General features: G+C 53.3%; 1 protein-coding gene across 1 annotated transcript; it reads right to left on the bottom strand.

Annotated features, from left to right (window-relative positions):
* Positions 1-7,797: 7,797 nt before the first annotated feature.
* On the bottom strand, positions 7,798-8,631 carry LOC122391260. The gene has a single exon (XM_043385014.1). The coding sequence runs from the start codon at positions 8,629-8,631 to the stop codon at positions 7,798-7,800; it is 834 nt and encodes a 277-aa protein (XP_043240949.1).
* Positions 8,632-20,663: the final 12,032 nt, after the last annotated feature.

The raw sequence follows: 20,663 nt of genomic DNA, 5'->3' as shown, positions 1-20,663 counted from the left end.
ATGTCCGCTCTAAAATGATCACAGGATTGTGAACAGATTCCATGGAATGTCACGGTGGACTGCAAGGAACAAAATGCACGAAAGGTCATGTTTTGGGCTGCCGTGGTCGACGGGCGGGTCTTCGTCCACTGGTTTGCTTCTGGCTTATCAGTGACCGGGCCATCTTATCTGAGGCTGTTCATTGCTCAAGAAAGAATTCTGGCCTCATGTGCCAAGCGGGGTTCAAAGACAAGGCCGCTGGTTTCAGCAGGACGGCGCTGAAGTGACACAACGGCGGCTGGACGCCATTGGTTGGATGGCAACTTTGACAGACGAGTGATCAGCCATCTCACTGAGCGGCCATGGCCAGCTTGGAGCCCTGATCTCTCACCGATGGATTTCTGATTTTGGGCAGTCGTCTTGGAGGCCCCAAGCAGAGACCCTTCCAGTGACCCTCATAGAGCTACAGGTCACAGTGGAGAGGTTTGCTGCAATGCTGTGCGCGGAGGATGTGAAGCGCGTGGTGCATCATTTGCGTCAGCGGGCCGAAATCTGTGTCCGAAAGCGAGGCGACACAGTTAAAAATCCATGAAGGGTACCTAAACGCGAGTCATGTGCACATAATTTCCCATGATTTGTTATTTCATTGGGGTATTGACAATAACTTTGTGATGTATATTGTATATCACCTGAGCTATGGCTATCTTAAAAATAACATACATTATGAAAGACCCTGTATCTTGATTCATAGGGCATTGAGGCGTGGAAGGTCTATCTTGATTCATACTCATATAGGGCATTGAGGCGTGGAAGGCCTTCCTTCTTATTTGGCCATATCAATCGAAAAAGTGATAAAGTAACCGTACCTACCGTTCAAATGGTGTAGGTTCTTCAAAGAACGCTTAGGCTGCTATCCCTACTTTTTCGTTCTTTCCTTACTTCACCCTTTTCTTGAGAGGTGAGGGTGACCGGTGAGAAACGAGGTCACTGATGACCTGGTGTCTGGTGACCTGACCTATGTTAGGTACCCGGACAAATGCCCTCCATCTCCTCTCTCTCTCTCTCTCTCTCTCTCTCTCTCTCTCTCTCTCTCTCTCTCTCTCTCTCTCTCTTTCTCTCTCTCTCTCTCTCTCTCTCTCTCTCTCTCTCTCTCTCTCTCTCTCTCTCTCTCTCTCTCTCTCTCTCTCTCTCTTTATGTCTCCTCCTCCCTCCCTCTCTCTCCTCTCTTCCTCTCTCTGCAGACATTTACGCCGGTCTGTGTGTCCAGAGGCGGTGCGCCGTCCAATCTGGCCGCTGAGACAGCTCGTAAAAGTTTAATCAGGCAAGTCGACCGGCTCGATGAACAAATCCGGCCTCATGTAATCGCCTCCGGCTCCGCGCGCCGACAGGGGTGCTCTGTCAGCAAACGGCACGAGCCGCTCGCTGATTGGTCCAGACGCTGAGCCGGCAACCAATCGGCGCAGCGGCCGGCCGGCGGCTGTCGGCACCGTTTTTATCGGGACGATACCGGCGAAGATGGTTCTCGCTCCAGCGACCCGGAGTGAGGGCCGAGTCGCTGACGACGCGCCGCTGCCGACGATGCCGCCGCCGATTGTGGCTATTGCCGGCTTCCGCGGCCGAGGAGCGGTAATCGAGACGCGGGCCACGGTTGAGCGGCGCCGCCGCCGTTCGGTGAGGGTCGCTGGTAGGGACGGGACAGGAGCGGCGGACTGGGTCGGCGGCGGCACGGTCATCCCGGTACCGTGCCTTCCAGTATTTACGCAATATCTACGTAGAAGTTTTCTTGTAAAAAGTCGTGTCAATATCAGCTAAAAGACTATTTGCACCTCACACGTAATGAGACGATGAAAGAATGTATTTGGAATTTGGATGAAAAGTAGGTATAACCGTTTCGTTCTATCAGTGCTGAGGCGTTGATGCGCGTGTGGTGTGCGGGAACACAGAGGTGCCGACATCCGTCTGCAAGAGGGAGTCTACATGATTAGCGTCCAAACTAGTGATGTCAATTTCAGAAAACATATGTCCAATGTCTGTCCAATGTCCAATACTTACGTCGACCGTCCGTCCAAAAATTTCCAAGCCAGCCATTTGTACAAAGATGTCCGACATCTACGCAGTAGTTTACACTCAACACCGTTATTTAATTTGCTTTTAATGTAGGGGAAGGTGGGGTAAGACGGCCCAGCGGGGCAAGACGGACCACCAGCCCTCCCGGCTGAACCGCTGCTGGTATCTACTGCTTTATGCACTCACTATGTTTGTTTTCCTTCGTAACAATGGCCACCTTGGAGCTCATGCTGCTAGGATGCATAGCTTTTGAGTTATTGAGAAAAATGTTGTTTTTCGTCAAACCGATCTAATATAAGAGGTCTACGGGTGATTCAATTACGGCGCCTTTCTTGCATGATTAGTTTCTATTTTGCACTTTACTATGAAGAACAAAGTTATAAACTTAGTTATAGTCACACTTTAGGCAAGGCAAGGTTTTGCAATGTTGGGCTATTTGACATATACGTCATGATAATGACAGAATTTAGATTTGGGGCAAGACGGACCACTGTGGTCCATTTTACCCTGTGGTGGTCCATTGTACCCTGCATATGGAAAGTTCTTTTCCAAAACATTGACACAAGTTTAAGCAAGCTAATTTTTCAGGAAGGAGTCTTTGTTGCATGTGAGCCATGCATGCAAGTGCTCAGTTAGCATGCATTCATGCCAAACGACAATCAACACACATGTTCCCAGCTTTTAGCTGCACTTCCATCACACATAAGAAAAGAATAAAGGCTCATTTTGTTATTTTACCATTCTGGTTACTTTTTCTTACAAGAGTACAGAGCAGAAGTGTAACACACATGAACGGATAGCAGGCACTGCTGGGTGGTCCGTCTTACCCCACGTTTTTTCTTGTCTGAGTTTTTGACATGTCCCTCTTTAAGAGCATCCACCACCTAGATGTCTTTAATTTGAAATTTAGTCTTTACACATATCAACAGAGGAAGGATTGAGCATTCCGAAGACTATAAATAATATGAATTACGAGAGCAGTGTAGCAAGATATGCGGCCTCAAACCTTAGCTGGTCCGTCTTACCCCACCTTCCCCTATCGTTACCAGCTCAAAAGTGGTAATCATATCGAAAGCTGAGCTTTCTAATAGCCAATCAATGTTAAACACGATTACTTTATAAAAACGTTGAGGTGTAGCAAGCGATTGTCCAAAGTTGTCCAAAGCCTGCTGTCATTGTCCAACCGAATTCCGAATTGGACATTGGACAAAATCGGAATTCCGAAGATTCAAGTTCCGATTGTCACCACTAGTCCAAACTCCTTTAGTTCGATAGATTGACTTTTTGTTAGAATCATCCATATGCGAAAACAATTTTATAAATGGAATTTGACCGGCAGGACAATGTGAGATGCGGGATGGTCATTGATCACACATCTGGGCTGACAATTGTCTCATCCTGTCCTTGTTATAACCAGCAAGACGCCTTTTGGAGCGACAAATGAGCGAGCGCGATACGGACACTTGCAAGTGCGCGAGTGCGCTGCGAGGTCCCCAATAAGCTTGTGCGGGCCCAGTGCGCGCCACCCTTCAAGTCAATCCATAACGGCGAGCCAAATTTGGCCGCAATCGGCCCAGCTGTTCAGTGTTCTTGAGATAAAAAAGCGGCATCCTGCCCGTGCGCACATGCAAACTGGACCCGAATGAACGCACTTTTGTCATATGCCGTAACGGTGTGCCAAAGTTGTCGGCGTAATCGGCCCAGCCGCTCTCGAGGAGTGGGAGCGTGTATCCAAATCGTGATGCAAGAAGATTCATCACTTGGTGGGTGTCAATGCATAACGTGCCTAAACCTTGTCCTAGTTCTCCCGCATGCAAATGCATGGATTTTTTTCCAGGATACTCAGTGCTGTCAGTGTAATTCAAAAAAGATAATCGAAGTGATTTATTTAAGTGTCAATTTTTAAAACACCGTCTTCTTCGTAATGGGTCATCAAATTTTAATTGTATTCCATTTAAATCACATTTCTTGACCAGTCCCAGTTCTCCACATTGTTGGCGTGAGAGGCCAGTACGTGTTCGCAAGTTACTCTGTAGGGCTCAGAAAAAGAGTTAAGATGATTGAAAAGCTTTATGTTTTTTAACTGACGCACGTTAATCACACCAGATCCAGCAAGACAACAACACGAGGCGGCAGCGCGCGAGAAGAAGGGATAACGACAGCGTTGCCACAATTACGAAACAAAAAACCATTTAACAAGGCAAAAAATAGGCGCAGATGGGCAGTTCGGCTATTCTAATAAATTCACGATAATACTTTGAGGACACAAAATAAAGCATAATAAATATCGTCGTGGAAACACTCAGAGCAAGAGCGATTTGAGTTTCATGTTAGAACAACAAAAGAAAAGTATTTGACGGAATGTTTACAAAATGAAAATCGTACAATAACGGCGCGCAAAAGACAATAGTTAGCTTAGAACAGGCCGAACGAGACAACGAAATACAATGCATGTAGACACTACAGTAGCCCCCCCTCAGGTGGGTCCCTGAAAGGTGACCCGCCGAGCACAGTCACGGTAACGCGCCGGAGGGCGGACCAGCCGACCGTGGCGGGTACGGAGGATAGACTGCAGTCCTGGGTCACGGTCACACACGTCACTGCGGCTCTGTCCACACTCAGACGCACGCGGCGCGCCGGGGGTCGGGGCCGTGGCGGGCCGAGGGCCGGGCGGCAGCTGTGCAGCCGGGCGGAGGATCAGCTCAGGGCCCTGGTGTCCAGAGGGTGTCACAGGGGAGGGGCGCGGCACAGACTGGTCGGTCGGCGGCGAGCCACCAGACGACTCGACGAGAGCGGGCTTCACTCGGTCGATGGCGATGACGTCCTCTCGGCCGTTCCGGAGCACGGTGACGGTTTTTGCGGTCCGACGGACCACAGCGAACGGGCCGTCGTACGGCGGCACCAGCGGCGGCTTGTATCCGTCTCGGCGAATGTAGACGTGCGAGGCGTCACGCAGCTGCCGCGGCAGGTACACGGGCCGCTCGGGGCTGCGCGGGGGCACGTGGTGCAGCTCTCTCATGGCGCGTCGAAGTCTTTCGACGTAGGCGGCCGGATCGAGAGGCGGGGCAGTGGCAGAACGGTCCACGAAGTCGCCAGGCAGGCGGAGAGTAGTGCCGTACACCAGCTCTGCCGAAGAGCAGCTGAGGTCGCTTTTGAGAGCAGACCGGAGGCCGAGCAGGACCATCGGCAGCGAGTCCACCCAGTGGATGGGGTCCGCCGAGCAGAGGGCGGTCTTGAGTGTGCGGTGCACACGCTCCACGAGTCCGTTGGAGCACGGATGGTAGGCCGTGGTCGTCCGACGGGTGAAGCCGAGGCGCTCAGACAGAGCAGCCCATGCGGCTGACGTGAACTGAGAGCCGCTGTCGGTGACGACCACGTCTGGCACTCCGAAACGTGAGATCCAGGTCTCGACGAATCGCCGGCAGACAGTGTCAGCGCGGATGTCAGCCAGTGGCGCCACCTCCACCCAGCGGGTGAAGCGATCCGCGCAGGTGAGGAGGTAGGTGTGGCCGTCCGACGGAGGCAGCGGGCCGACCAGGTCCACGTGCACCACTGAGAAGCGGCCGTCCGGCGGCTGGAACGGCGCCGGCGGGGACTTGGTGTGACGGGTGATCTTGCTCCGCTGACACTCGCGGCAGGCCTGAGTCCAGCGCTTCACGTCCCCAGCCATACCGGGCCACACGAACCGAGCTGAGACGAGCTGCTGAGTGGCGCGCACGCCCGGGTGCGCCAGGCTGTGCAGCTGACGAAACACCGGTCGGCGGAGGGGCTCCGGGACGAGCGGGCGCGGAGAGCCAGTCGACTCGTCGATCAGCAGCGCGGAGCCGTCCGGCAGCCCCGCGCGGCGAACTCTGAGAGAGTGCTCGCCACGGAGAAAATCCTGCAGTGCAGAATCCTCCTGCTGGGCCGCCGCCATGGCTGCGAAGTCGTGCAGAGGCAGGCGCGGCGCGGACAGCATCGCGTCCGTCCGGCTGAGGGCGTCTGCGGCCACGTTCTCCGACCCGGGAACGTGTCGGATGTCGCTGGTGAATTGAGCCACGAAGTCAAGATGTCTGGTTTCCCGTGGTGAGTACCGATCACCGGCGGCTGTGAGCGCCGAGGTCAGCGGTTTGTGATCTGTGAAGATTATTACTTCACGACCTTCAAGCGCGTGCCGGAAGTGTCGGACCGCCAGGTACGCACCGAGCAGCTCGCGGCCGAAGGTGCTGTATCTTGTCTGAGCAGGCTTGAACCGGCGGGAGAAGAATCCCAGAGGCTGCCAGCAGTCGGACACGTACTGCTGGAGGACCGCTCCCGCGCCGGTGTCGCTGGCGTCCACCTGGAGGCTCAGGGGCGCTCCAGGGACCGGATGGGCGAGGCGGACCGCGTCAGACAGCGCAGTCTTGACGGACTTGAAGGCAGCGTCGGCGCCGTCTGTCCACACCACCGGCCGTGGTTTCCGGCTGAGCTTCTTCGGCAGGAGCGCTGCCAGCGGCTGCAGCAGCGCGGCAGCGTTCGGGATGAACCGATGATAGAAGGAGGCCATGCCGACGAACCTGGAGACCTCGTGGTCGGTGGTCGGCTGCGCGAACTCCCGGATGGCAGCGACGCGCGTGGCAGGCGGGGTGATGCCGTCACACGACACGTCATGCCCGAGGAAGGTCAGCTGTGGGACGCCCAGGACGGACTTCTGTCGGTTCACGACGAGCCCGTGCTTCTCGAGGCGCTGAAACACGAGCCGGAGGTGCTGCAGGTGTTCCTCGGGGGTCTTGCTTGCCACCAGGATATCATCGATGTAGGCGTACGTAGCCGGAACGTCCCGCAGGACGCTGTCGATGAATCTCTGGAATGTTTGGCTTGCGTTCCGGAGACCGTACGGCATCTTCACGAACTCGAAGAGCCCGAACGGGGTGGTGACTGCCGTTTTCGGGACGTCCTCAGGCTCCACGGGGACCTGATGGTAGGCCGCCTTGAGATCGAGCGCTGAGAAGACAGTGCAGCCGTGCAGCTGTGCAGTGAAATCCCGGAGGTACGGGATTGGATACCGGTCAGGCAGGGTCTGCACGTTCAGGTTCCGGTAGTCCCCACATGGTCTCCAGTCTCCTGAGTCCGCCTTGGGCACCATGTGCAGTGGTGCAGCCCAGGGACTCTTGGAAGGACGAATGACCCCGTCTGCCAGCAGGCGGTCGAAGTGCGCCCGGGCGACAGCCAGACGATCAGGTGCCAGGCGGCGCGGTCGGCTGTGAGACGGTGGGCCAGTCGTCTGGATGTGGTGGGTGACGCCGTGCTGAGCCGAGGCCGTCGGGCAGGGCTGAGTGACCCCAGGGAACTCATCCCAGAGTCCGTCGAACCGTCCGTCTCGGAGGCTGTGGAGCGTCACAGGGCCGGACGGGTCACCTGCAGTGGCGAGCACAGTGCCATCCCCAGCTCGGAGGGCACGCTCAGCCAGGTCGACAGAGATCCTGTGGTGCGCCAGGAAGTCTGCTCCGATGATGGGCAGGGTGACCTCAGCAACCAGGAATCTCCAGGGCAGCTCCAGCTGGCCGATGCGCACGACGTGTGTGGTGTAGCCGTGAGTGGCTACAGCAGCTCCGTTTGCAGCAGTGAGCAGCGGTGTCGCTGCTCGATCCATGCGGCACCCCTCTGGGAGGTGCTGAGCCGGCAGCACTGACAGCATGGCGCCAGTGTCCACCAGGAAGGACATGGTGCCGTCCTTGACGTGAAGCAGCTGCGCCGGCTGGTGATGGCCTGAGGGCGGCGGCGCCGGCATCCTCAGGCCTGAGAGTTTCCCGCAAAGGAACATGGTGGCTTGCATTTGCGGGCAGCAGCACCGAACTTCGCATGGTAGAAGCACGCCTGGTTGCGGCTTCTGGATCGGCTGCGGTTCCGGCGGAAGGGCGGTGGGCTGGCAGCAGCAGCACCTTCTCGTGGCCGCGCCTGCAAAGATGCGTCCAGTCGCGCCACTGATGCTGTCAGGGCAGCGATCGTGGTCTGGAGGGAGGCGAGGGTGGCTGTCCCTTCAGCCTCCTGAGCCGGGGCAGATCCAGTGGAGAGTGCAGCCAACGGGCTGTTCTCCGTGTCCCGCTGTGCTTGCAGGAAGCGGTCTGCAGCAGTGGCGACATCTTCCAGGCGGGCATCATCTGGCAGGATGGCGACAGCAGCCCTGGTGACAGGCGACAAGCGGTTGAGGAACAGCTGCCTCAGGATGCTGTCGTCTGCACCATCTGAGCCCAGCTCTGCCTTCATTCTGCGGAGGAGCTGTGATGGCTTCTGGTCTCCGAGGTGCTGGTGTTGGAGGAGCTTCTGAAGTCGCTCGGCCCGGGTCTCCATCATCCTGTCCTTCAGTGCCTTAGTGAGGCAGGCATACGAGGGCTGGTTGGTCATCAGCTTGTCCTTCACATCTCGTGCCACCTCCATGGGCAGGTTGGCGGCCAGGATCCGGAAGCGAGCCAGGTCGTCAGAGATGCCAGCTGCGTCAAACGCAAACTGCACCTGCAGAAGCCACAGCTCTGGCTCTGATGCAGAGAATGGAGGGAGGCGCAGCGTGGCAGGGGCTCGAGCTGAAGCCGCTGGAGCCGTAGTCTCCACCTCCTCTGGGCCAGGCATGGCGTGGCGTCGGTCGATGCGTCAGGTTCGCCTCAAAAAACAAAACAACGTCGTGAGGGTCACCACTGTTGGCGTGAGAGGCCAGTACGTGTTCGCAAGTTACTCTGTAGGGCTCAGAAAAAGAGTTAAGATGATTGAAATGCTTTATGTTTTTTAACTGACGCACGTTAATCACACCAGATCCAGCAAGACAACAACACGAGGCGGCAGCGCGCGAGAAGAAGGGATAACGACAGCGTTGCCACAATTACGAAACAAAAAACCATTTAACAAGGCAAAAAATAGGCGCAGATGGGCAGTTCGGCTATTCTAATAAATTCACGATAATACTTTGAGGACACAAAATAAAGCATAATAAATATCGTCGTGGAAACACTCAGAGCAAGAGCGATTTGAGTTTCATGTTAGAACAACAAAAGAAAAGTATTTGACGGAATGTTTACAAAATGAAAATCGTACAATAACGGCGCGCAAAAGACAATAGTTAGCTTAGAACAGGCCGAACGAGACAACGAAATACAATGCATGTAGACACTACAACATCATCTGTCCCACTTCTCCTGGACGTGCCCCAGTTCACCCCATTGTCAACCTTTCCTAAATTTTAAATTTGAAAAGTAAGACGTGAACAAACACGCATAAAAAAGTAAAGAATCAAGTAGAAATAAATCGTTTACCAGTGAATGCAAATTGCAATCAATTTACTTAAATCTTAAATATCCTATTTTTTACGATTTTTTTTCAAAGTTGACGTCAAAATAATGTCCCACTTCTCCCCGGTCTCCCCTACATACCTAGAGTAGGGGAGAGTGGGGAAAGATGCCCAGGGTTTTACTATGTCATATATTATTCGAAAATGACGATCGGAAAGCAAAAACTTGTAGTTTCAACGGAAGCCGACATCATTTTTCTCCAAAAATATCGCACTTTCGTGCTTGAAATATGATAACTTTTTTTGCTATTAAGCATTTTCCCGAAGAAGTGAAAGGGGGCATCTTACCCCACAGGGTGGGAAAGACGCCCCCTGGCGTTGGGTAAGATGCCCCCTGCACTATAAGTGACATAAATGGGCACGTGAATCGCCTGAACGAATCAGTAGTCCCTTCGGGCCTGCAGTACACACCAAACGTCATCGTAAGGGCCCTCAAAAGTAGTCGTAAGGGGCTTCAGAGGTCATCGTTAGGGCCATCATAGTCCAGCGCGGCCAAACAAGCCTCCGTGGTGGCGTTCGGAGACCACTGTGGGGCCCTTATAGGTCTTCATGATGCTTGAGGGCCCTCGAGCCCATCGTGGGGACCTCAGATGCCAGCGCGGCCCGTGGAGCCAACGTGGGAGCCCTCAAAGGATGTCGTGAGGGGCCCTGGAGCCAATAATGTGGCCCACAGAGGCCATCGTAAGGGCTCTCAGAGTCAGATGCCGCCCGAAAACTCGCTGTGTGGGCCGAGAGACCGGCATGGGGAGCACCCGACCGTACTGGACTCTCAATAGTCCCAGATCGGCTTTTGTCTCTCATCACAGGTATGTAATAAATGATTTGACGGGCTGCTTGAAGGACAGCCTACGGATTTAGGGGGGCGTCTTTCCCCATCAGGACAGGGGGCATCTTACCCCAAGGTACCGAGGTAACATTAAATCAGTACAATTTGTTAGCCATAAAACTACCCCATAAAACAAACTGTTTGGGACACAGTACACGCATGTTAATTTATCACGACTATAGCAAGGGACGCAAAAATTATCTACCTTCTTTGATATTTACAATGTTTTGACACCAAAATATTTTTTGAAAGCAGCAAATAAAAAACATGCAATGATCAGCCAGCCGTTGCCCAACTGAGCCTCGCAAATTTTTGTGCAGTTAACAAGGCAGGCTTCCGCTTTACGCTAAGAACATTAATTTCCAGGTTCGATTCTTTGTTTCGCCGCTAGAGGGGGTGGGGCGTCTTTCCCACCCTGGGCATCTTACCCCACTCTCCCCTAAGCATACAACATAACAAAAACATAGCATAGCACATAAAACGTCAGCAGAGAAGAAACAACATACTGTTAAGAGTGCAGATAAATGATTACATAGAGTAAGCATACAACATAACAAAACACAGCACATAAAACGTCAGACATGTCCGCCCGCCATCCGCCCGCCGAGCAACCCATCATTGAATGCTTAGCCGGGCGACGAACGGCCCCGGCCAGGTCAGCGTTGTGTGAGTTGAGCAAGGCAAGGTTTATGATTGTGTGATGATTTTTGACCCCAGGTCATGTCATGTCAGATCACCAGGTCAAGTTAACCCGCGAGTTGCTGGGGGGGGGGGGGCGTTAAACGCCCCCACTTTTTTCGCCGGGCCATAGCATAAAAACGGCGCGCCGCAGGCGCCCCAAATTTTGGTTACCTGTAGGGAATTGATTGAAGTTTATTGTGACAAAGTTTCAAAAAAATCGGTCGGAAAATTTTTGAGATATCGAGGTTTTAGTGACGTCATGATTTCTGAGTTTTCGACCAAAAACAGCATATGTTCAAAAAATCATATAAAATCATAGAATAGACATACAGACATGCCGTAAACGCCATTAGACTGCCAATACCATGAACAATCAAATGGCTATCTTCGATTATTGATTATTGTTCCGCATTTTCCAAAATCTTGAACTGAATCTTGGCAATTTCTCGTGACTCCTTCACGACCATGATACATGAATTTCTTAAATTCAAGTTTTTGAGCCAAACACGTACACATATGATAAAATGAATGTCACCATCGTGTTCTACGCCCCAAATTACCCATAAAACATGTGTCACAGGCTGCGAATATCAGTTTTGATTTTCGGGGATATGTGCCTACCTGGTTGACCTGACCTTGACCCTGACCTATGCTTGACTGACCCCTACATGGAGCTGACACTCTTGTAGGACTTATATGATGGATTGTGCACCGTTTTGACAGAGATTATGACGAGAGGCGCCCATTGCGAAGTCCTGAAGTCAATGCTACTGAAAGCCCGATTTCAGGTGTTTGACCTGACCTTGACCCGACCTGTGACCTCAAAATTCAACTTTAAAGTACTCATCTGAAGCGTCTCGTCACGTTCTTTCGTTTGCCGCCTCGTGCGTTTCGCTGCGCCTATTGGTTCTCGAGTTATCGGCTGGGGGCGTTTAACGCCCCCCCCCCCCCAGCAAACGGTGGGTGGCGAAATACCCCAGCAACTGCCGGGTTAACTGACCAAACCTAAAAAAGTTTGCAATCATGTCCAGCCTGCAGTGTTTGTCTGAGAGTTTTTAAACTTGGTGGATTGCATGCTGTTATGGGCGCCTATAGGGGAAGCGGGGGTAGCACCGCCATGTGGGAAACACCGCCATCCTCTCTATCGGCAAAACTCTGAATTGTAAATGTAAACACCCGCCATTTCGGTGTCCGAACGGAAACGGGACACCGCGTGAGGTAGGTTTCGCTAAGATTTATTTGATTTTGAGATCGCAATTGCCCATTTTGTGAATTTCAAACCATCGTTGTAATCATTTGGCATGTTTTAGCAGCAAGTAAGTGGTCATTTCAAGTCAAAATGCCTTGATTTTTACGTTAAATTTGAGGGCATGAAGTGCTCTTCGTTGAGAAAGGAATTACAGAAGAATCGCGTCCCGGCTTGTTTTCCCGTCGGGGCGTTGTCGGTCCATGACTGTGTGTGGGTAACACCGCCATGCTCGGCGGTGCTACCCCAAGGGGTGGCAAAATGGATAAAGCCGCAATGATAATTCACTCAGCTCGGAGAAGAGCTTTAGCTAGGCCGCAAACGTCGTCTGTTTTTTAACCTCACGTTTGACTTCACTGGATGTTTCGAAATAAACGTGAATTTGTCATGCTTTGTATGCATATTGTCCGCAACAAACAGTCTGATCTGTGACAAACTAACAACCAACTCTTGTGTGTCTTATATGAGTTTGAGTTACTATTTCAGACAGCAGTAACGCTTCCAAGGGTGGCTGTCACCGTAAGGCCGATCTGTGGATAACATCGCCATCATTGGCGGTGCTACCCGCACATTTTTTGGAGGACGGAAAATGCAGGACTTGTTTTCAATATCTGTAAAGTAGCGAAATTTTATAATGGAGCGCTGGAAACTATGCCAACATGTAGGAAAACATTCCTACTTTCACATGAATGCAAAAGAGCTTCGTTTTTACTACGCATATCAGCTCGGTGAGCAGAAATGCTTAAGGTGGCGGTGCTCCCCCCGCTTCCCCTAATATGTTTATTTCGGTTTTTTATATCCGTGACCTAAGGTCAGGTCAATGGCGTGACCTTTTCATTACCTACCTATAAGTCAATGAAGGAAAATGAAAATGTCCCTAGATCCGTGTGTACGCATAGGAACAGTCCAAATATTTCAGAATCACAATGATTTGGACCACCCGTAACGATCAAGATGTCTTTTTTTTTTTTTGCTGATAGCCTCCGAAGTCATTTGAGGCTACAAACATTTTTGCCAATAACTCTCGATTGGATAGAGATAGAACGCTGGGGATGGCTTCATTGTGTTTATCTTGTCGAGACGCATCGAATGATATGGAACATGACCTATTTAGGTCACCACGTGACCTTGACCTGAGGTAAAATATTGACCTTGACCTTTCCAGTTAAATAATACCTATATTTTTTCGAAGCGACTAAAGGAGAGAAACACCATAGTGCCATTGCCAATTCTTCATCTTTGCTGGTTCAAAAGCTATTCGTGAAAAAAAAGTTTTATCCAAAAACAGCTATTTTCACAATGATTGACCTATGGAGGCTTAACCGTTGACCTGAGGTCAATTTTGATGATGACCATATAAAAGAAGAGTTTAAATAAAAGCTATCGATTGCTTTTCCATGCGTTTTTCTAGCTATCATAGTTCCTGAGATAGCGGCATGTTTTCTGAAAAATATAACTTCTGGCAGCGGGAGCTGCTGACGCCTGGCGGGGACACACTGACACAGCCTCGGGGGGCGGTGCCGTGTGGCCACCGTCCGCCGCCGTCGCTCCTTTGACGAACGACGCCGGCTGTCCTTCGTGCAGACGATACGTCGGGGTCGGTTTCCTGGTTCCATTGACTGAGCGGGCCAGCGGCGCCCGAGGCGCGGCCACCTTTACAGGCCGGCCGGCGCGCGAGCGGCGACAAATCACCTTTGTGGCGGCGGCGCGGCGGCGCGGCTCACAATTGCCGCCGGCTCCATATAATCCGGCCATTGTGGCGCGCCACGGCGACATCTGGCCTCCCTTGTCGCCGGCGTTAGGCACGCCAATGAATAGAGTTTGTATCAACCACCCTTTAAAATGGATTTAGCGAGAGCGGCGAAGCAAAATTATTCAGCAAATAGGCAGTAAATAGCCGGGGAAGTGTTGTGGGGGCGCGTCCGGGGCGCGGGGCCCACCGGACCAGCTGGGACCGGACGGGTCTTGGACGGTGCTGTGTGTGTGTGTGTGTGATGAATCGGCTTGTGAGGACACTGGGAACTGAGGAGACACGGCTTCCGACCGCGTCCGGTCCGCCACCGAGACAGACGAACAGAAGGCGCGCGGTGCTGTGAGAGGAAGACCGGATCAGGACGTGTGGTGTATTTTAGCACCGGGTTGAGAGTGAGAAGGCACAGGGGCGGCTGGTAGTGCTGCGCGTATGCAAAAAGCCAGCGAGCGCCATGACATCAAAACTAACAATTAACATCTTTGGTGTGAATAATTTTGTGTGATTGTTGTTCATGTTTCCTGAATAACCAATTTGACTTGATGCAAAATTGACGCACTCTTCCAAACGACTCTGTGCCCTTATCACAAAATACTCCCGCTGAGAGTGATGGTCGCCGGGTTATTTGTTGGTTCGCCCGTCCGTTTGATCAATGCGCCTCCCGCCGCTCTGATGTATGTGCCATTGCGCTAATCGGTCGCTGACCGGAGCGCGTCCGTCATTAATCGGCCGACGCCCGTTGTGGCAGCCCATTGTGCGCCGGAGACTGACGTCATTAGCTGTCGGCGAAACCGACGCGCTGCGGCGGTATTGGCGGCGGTGCCCACAACAGCCGGCGAAAAGCGCACCTTTCATGGGTCAGCACCTTATTATGTCGCTAATATACCTACTTTTGAAATATATTTAACCATATCCAAGAATATGCGTTATTATTTTCGCATTAGGGAAAAAAGTTTACCGTCCATATTTCAAATCGTAGATTTTGAAAAAAGAAATAAGATGGAATATAATCGGATTTCTTAACCTGCGCCCGGCTGGGGGTCCTGGATTTCCACGCCCTGCTGGGGGGGGGTGTTTGAACCCCCCCCCTTCTAAATCGGCTCCTGGGCCACGTAGCGATACGCGGAACACCTGAAGATCAGGTCAGATCATTGACCTTTGATGACCTCGGTTCACTTTTTGAGTTTTACATGTTTCTAGGCTAGTTTTTGGAGCTGAATTCGAATTTAGCAGCCTTACGAAATAGTTTTGATGCCTTCGTGACATGTTACGAAGCTGTCAGAGGCGGGTAACACCTACTACGGTGCCGGCTGATAGTTACGCGCAGCAACCATTGCGTTAATTAATCGTTTGGACGTCTTATCACATCCATGTGCTAATTAGCTGTTACCCGTCTGTGAATCTGTGCCTGCAGGCACTCCGCACTATGCTGGTCCTTTCGCTGCGTCAGCTACCTACAAACACTTCTAAATGTCCGTTGGCTATCCGTCTGTCCATCAGCATGCCTATCTATAGCCATCGCCTGCTATATCACTCTCGAAAGTAGGCTAATTTTACGCATGATCATGTTAGGCGACATTTTCGTGTGGATTTTACACTCTGACAACTAGTGCCTGTTGAGCTTCTGGGGGGTCCATTCAGAGCTTTCCAGCAGTTAGGCTGTATTGTTCTGGTGACACCTATTTGGTATGGGCGAACAGCTCTGAGCCATTCTTGATTCCCGCTAATCCGCCGCACAAATCTGTCCGTCTGTGAAATGTGCCCGGTGGACAATGTCGTAGGTCCGGCTGCCGCTCGGTTACCGCTGGTCGCTCGGTCAGGCAGCTGGCCTCTGATCCCCGGCAGACGGACGGCCAGCCGGGTGGTCTGACCACTGCTGCAGCGCTAAATACGAGCCGCAGAGGTGGTGCGCGCGTGTGTTTTCCGTCAGCGCGCCGGTGAGTCAGAGGGGATTATCCGCCGGACGGTGTGCGTGAGGTGCCGAAATACAGAGGGGCCGGCCGTCCCCCGATACGGGGTGGCTACATCAGCGCGCTGGCCACACACAGTGGGGTCTCACCACCCTGAACGGCTCCCCATTCCGTCCTCTGAACGGTGATAACAGAGCCATAACTAGGGTCGCCTGATTTCGGCATATTTGCCGATATTTAGCGCTCATGATAGCCCATACCATGACACGGAATCGCACCCAATTTGGCTCAAATACCCGTCTCTTCAGTCTGCCGATCACCGAACCGGAAGGAACACATTACTCATTCCATGTAATGTCGCTGTTACAAAATCGGTCTTCTCACGATCGTGACTATGACTTAAACATCAAACAACAGTCGAACTGAATTGATCTAGCCATCCAAAAATAGTTTTGAGACTTCTAAGAGTCTGGAAAAAATGTCGGAGAGTAGATGTGTGGCGTCGGATATTGTGATCGGTGAGGGCTGCGGTTTAGTGGCCACCGGAGTGAGCTGCTGGCGGCACACTCTCAAATAGCCAAGCTGTGGCAGTATCCACGCTCATTGGACCGGAGTGTGGCGGCGGACAGTCCCAAAGGGAGGAAGGGTTGTGACATATAGAACACCTCAGACCCGAGTTGTGGTGGCGGACATTCAGACTGCCTGGCTGTGGCGGCGGACACCCTCAGACAGCGCAGCTGCTGCGTCGAACACTCTCAGATAGCGGAGCTGCGGCGTCCAACACTCTCGGCCATTAGTCTCGGAAGCCGCGCCAAAGAGCGGTCCGCGGTCGCCGTCGGCGCCGGCGGATGCGCAGCGTTCCGCCGGGTTCCGCCGGGTTCCGCTGGGTTTCGACGGCCACTGGTGCGGGCGATAGGTCCTTCCGTCGGCCGACTCACACCAGCGAGACGCTGACGGCCGGCCGGTAATGGAAAACAGTGGCACCAAAGGCGGCGGCACGGCCCGCCACTCAGCGGCCGCAGGCGCTCCGCGGTCAGACAGCAGACGCGGCTCGCGGAGGGGCGCGGAGGGCTGTCAGTAACTTTTATACCAGCACGAAGGGGTGATTCAAACCTCCTGGACATGCAGTCGACGTTGCGGTGGCGCCCCGGAACCGAGCCGACTCGGCGCTCCGGTTAGAAATGGAAGGGCTTAAAAAGTATGGTAAGTAATGGGACTTATTTGGTACCGATAGCATTTAGCAATGACCACTGGTACTGAGGAGTGATGCTTCTTTATCTCTCATACGGAGTGAACAAGGAAGTCAGATAAATGAACGATTTCTTCCTGTCCTGTCCCTATCAGGAAAGAGCTTTTGAATGATCGGCCGTTTTCTGTTTGTCAGGGTTTACAGGCTAGCGCAAGGAGTAAGTCAACATGCGCCCATAGATTGAACCGTCTTCGTTCTCCCCTGGTCACTATCTGGACTGGTCATGGGCTGTACAATTACAATTGCAGGTAGGTACTTACACAATCGTCACTGACCTTCACTGGCACTCTTCCGTTCACCACTGAGCGCAGCTCGACGGTCACTGATTACTTTACTACTCACTACGGCCACTACGTCACTACGGTCACTACGGCCGAGGGCCAATTTGATAAAAATGAAATCACACTAACTTTTGGAACGAATCTAATACGGTGCTGTCAGTCAGGATTTTCTTTGAATACCTACTGCCTGAATATTCGTTTGCTTATTCAGATTCACCTATCGAACATTACGCATTCAAATTCATTGCTATCTTGTTGGTTTGGGCGCTACAGACCAAAAGGTGAATCGACTTTCTCTCCACACAAAAAAAAGCTCCAAAGCCCGTCTGTATGTTGCCTGTTGTGTCTGCGAGGGACCAGTGAGTGTGGACCCAGGCCACACACGCCGGCAACGAGCCGTTTAAGGCGGCAGTCAGCATTCACCATTTCCGTCCCAATCCGAAAGGAGCTTCTGACGAAAGAGGTGACTGAAAGGCGCTGGCGAACGGCGCACAATGGCGCGCAGTAGAGCGCTCGGTTGGCGCGGTGGCTCAGGCGCGTCTCAATGGAGCGCATCCGGTCCGGCGGGGCCCGTCGGCCATTGGAGCACAGATCTGAGGCTGCCGGCCGCCGAGAAACCTGCGGCGTCACCGAGACCTGACGGCACCCGCCGGACGTCTTCTGACGCTGCCAGTCACTGACTGTCAAATACAGTCACCTTGAGTCACTTCAGTCGCCGTCACAGTCAGTTGATATAGTCACCCTCACCACCAGTCACATTATGAAAGTTGTCATATGTCCCAGCTCAAGCCACCCCTGTCACTTACTGTATCCATCAGTCTTTCTCTGTCCAGCTAATAGACTAAGCCGACTAATATCACTGCAGCTCACTGCTGGGTGCCGACAGCCCTCAGTCACCCACCACCATTGTCAGTCGGATAGTGTCAGTCACCGCCCGTCACCGCCAGTCAATCCTCTGCGTCGGCCGGTCACGGGCTGTCGGCAGCACCCCGCTATCGGCCGCAGTAGGCTTCATTAGCGCCGGATGGCGGCGACACGCGGCGGCCCGGCCGACGCTCCATTACAGACGCTATCTTTCCGGACCGGCGGAGCGACCACCAAAAACCGGCCGGCCGACGCACGCGCGTTTTTGTCACCCCGCTGGTGTCGCACTGGTCACGTGTCAGATCAGGGGCGCACTCGGACCCGGAGCGCCATTGGACCCGGGACGCTCTTGGATCAGGGGCGCCCTCGGATCAGGGCGCTCTCGAACCAGAGGTGCTCTTGGATCAGAGGCGCTTTGGATCAGGGCGCTCTTGGGCCGGGGGCGCCCTCGTGCTAAGGCGTCCTCGGATCGGGGCGCCCCCGGACCGGGGCGCTTTTGGATCGTGCAAGAGTTAGGCGGTTGGGGCGCCCCCAGAAGGGAAAAGGGCAAGCATCACTCGGCGTTTAAAGGTCCAAGGCTTGCGTTTGGTCAGTTGGCGATTCATTTCTGCCGAGACAGCTAGTTGCGCCAGTCTGGCACAGGCGAAATGATGTCACGCTCGCTCACGCCAATCACCGGTCGGTGCTGATCAATAAAAACGAATTTGGAGAAGCTGTTTTACACGGTTAAGACTGTGTTCAGTGCCGATTGAATTTAGCTCTATCTGTTCAATTTTACTGAACATCTAGCCAACACAGTAACAAATGACTGACGCACCGCAAGAAGTCAGATGGCCATCGACAAAGTTCAAAGCTCGCCTCGGCAAACGGACATTTTGGTGCGGCACTATAAAAGCTGGCTAATGTTTCTTCAAATGGTGTTGTTTATCCACCTATGCTTAAACACATTTAAGCCAATTACGCTCGCAAGCAGAAAGCAAGAACTTTGAAACGGAAAAGGGCACAATCAAAAATCAGGCGAATGACCTACCAATGACATTTTATAGTTTTTACACATCGTATGAAACTGTTGCAGAATAAAACGTTCACCGTTTTTTATCTGGATCGAAAGAAAAGTTGTAACATATCCGCCCGATGAAGGGTGCAGCTGAAACCGAAAACTACATAGGCGCATTCTTGATTGAATAGGAACTTCTTCATTTACTACCGCCTTTGGTAATTTGTTTGCGCCATAATTTGAAATTTAATCGCACGAACCGCTTCAGTTTCATGCACATCACGGATGTCTGAAGGTGGCTGTAAATCAAATACATTCAGTGCTGTAAGCGCCGGCCACCGAGCACCGTGTGAACTATTTCAATATTTGCCACTCGAACTGAACTGTGTGCACTGGTCAGTGTCCACTCGGCTGTGCAGTTGACTGGCCAGCGCGCTCGGCGGGCACATCGATTCGCCCGGTTCACTGCCTCAGTCGGACCTGCCGGCCGGGCGCGGGCGGGCGGAGTCGCCCCACCGCGGCGCCTTTGTCGCACGCGGCGGGTGACTCGGTGACTCTGTGAGTCGGTGAGTCGATGTGCCGCTCAGCCCGGTGGGTGGGTACGGAGGCGGCGAGTCGCCTCACCGGCCGCCCGGAGAGACCCGCCGCTGATAAATGGCAGCCGTCAGCGGCCAAAGGGCCAACCGACGCAGCGCAGCGCGCCACGAACAGCGCGCCAGGCACTGCCGCCGGCTTTGTGGGACATTTTTCAGGCCTGCAACAAAAGTCAGCCTCCCCTCAGGTGATTGTGGCCGCCCTGTTGAAATGAAGAAGGTCGATTTGCGGTAACCGAAAGAGAAAGCGTGACAAATGACTGTGCTGACCGGGTGTCGGCCGGCAGCATTGATTGCAGCTGCGGACGCGGCTCGGCCGAGGTGGGGCCGTCGGTCCTGCGCGTCCAGCCCGCCGCACCTTACCACCAACCCGGCACGGTGGGCCGACTGACACACCGCGCCTGTCCTCCTTCACAGTGAGACGGCGACTTGGCTGACCAGTATCACCTCTCTACGCGGCTCACTCCCTGGCACAATGCGCTTCCGGCGAACCCTCCCCTCCGCTACCCGCAGACGCGCGGCTCCCGGCGTCCTGAATGACGGAGCCGGCTTTCAGCGCGGTGGCCGACTCCTTTTGAGTGAGTATTTGATCCGGTGTCAGCAGTCGGCGGCCGTCTCCCCTCCCGGCGCTCCATTCAGCCGCGACATCGACACCAGCTGCCCCCCCCCCCCTGCCCCCACCCCGCCTACCACCATAGTCAATATTGGCACAATGTCTATGGGAGCTGAACGGGCGAGAGATGGTGGTGAAAATGGCGTTGGTTCACTAACGCGCGTTAGCCGGTCCCGGCGGCAGCGGTGATTGCCGATAGGCGCGACCCCGTGCCCGATGGCGGCATTGAGGCGTCGTGACAACAGGAACGATTGATGACTGCTCGTCCTGCTTGCTCTGGAAATCAAAATCGCATACGATAGTTATGAAA

The sequence above is a fragment of the Amphibalanus amphitrite genome, unplaced genomic scaffold (genome assembly GCF_019059575.1).
Source record: "Amphibalanus amphitrite isolate SeventyFive unplaced genomic scaffold, NRLGWU_Aamphi_draft 000427F_arrow, whole genome shotgun sequence".
Lineage (NCBI taxonomy): Eukaryota > Metazoa > Arthropoda > Thecostraca > Balanomorpha > Balanidae > Amphibalanus > Amphibalanus amphitrite.
Note: the sequence above shows the minus strand (reverse complement) of the source record. Positions and strands in the feature narration are given on the sequence as shown.

Bases quoted from the DNA above. Each gene is read 5' to 3' on its own strand.
- LOC122391260 (XM_043385014.1), bottom strand. From the start codon at position 8,631: ATGCCTGGCCCAGAGGAGGTGGAGACTACGGCTCCAGCGGCTTCAGCT.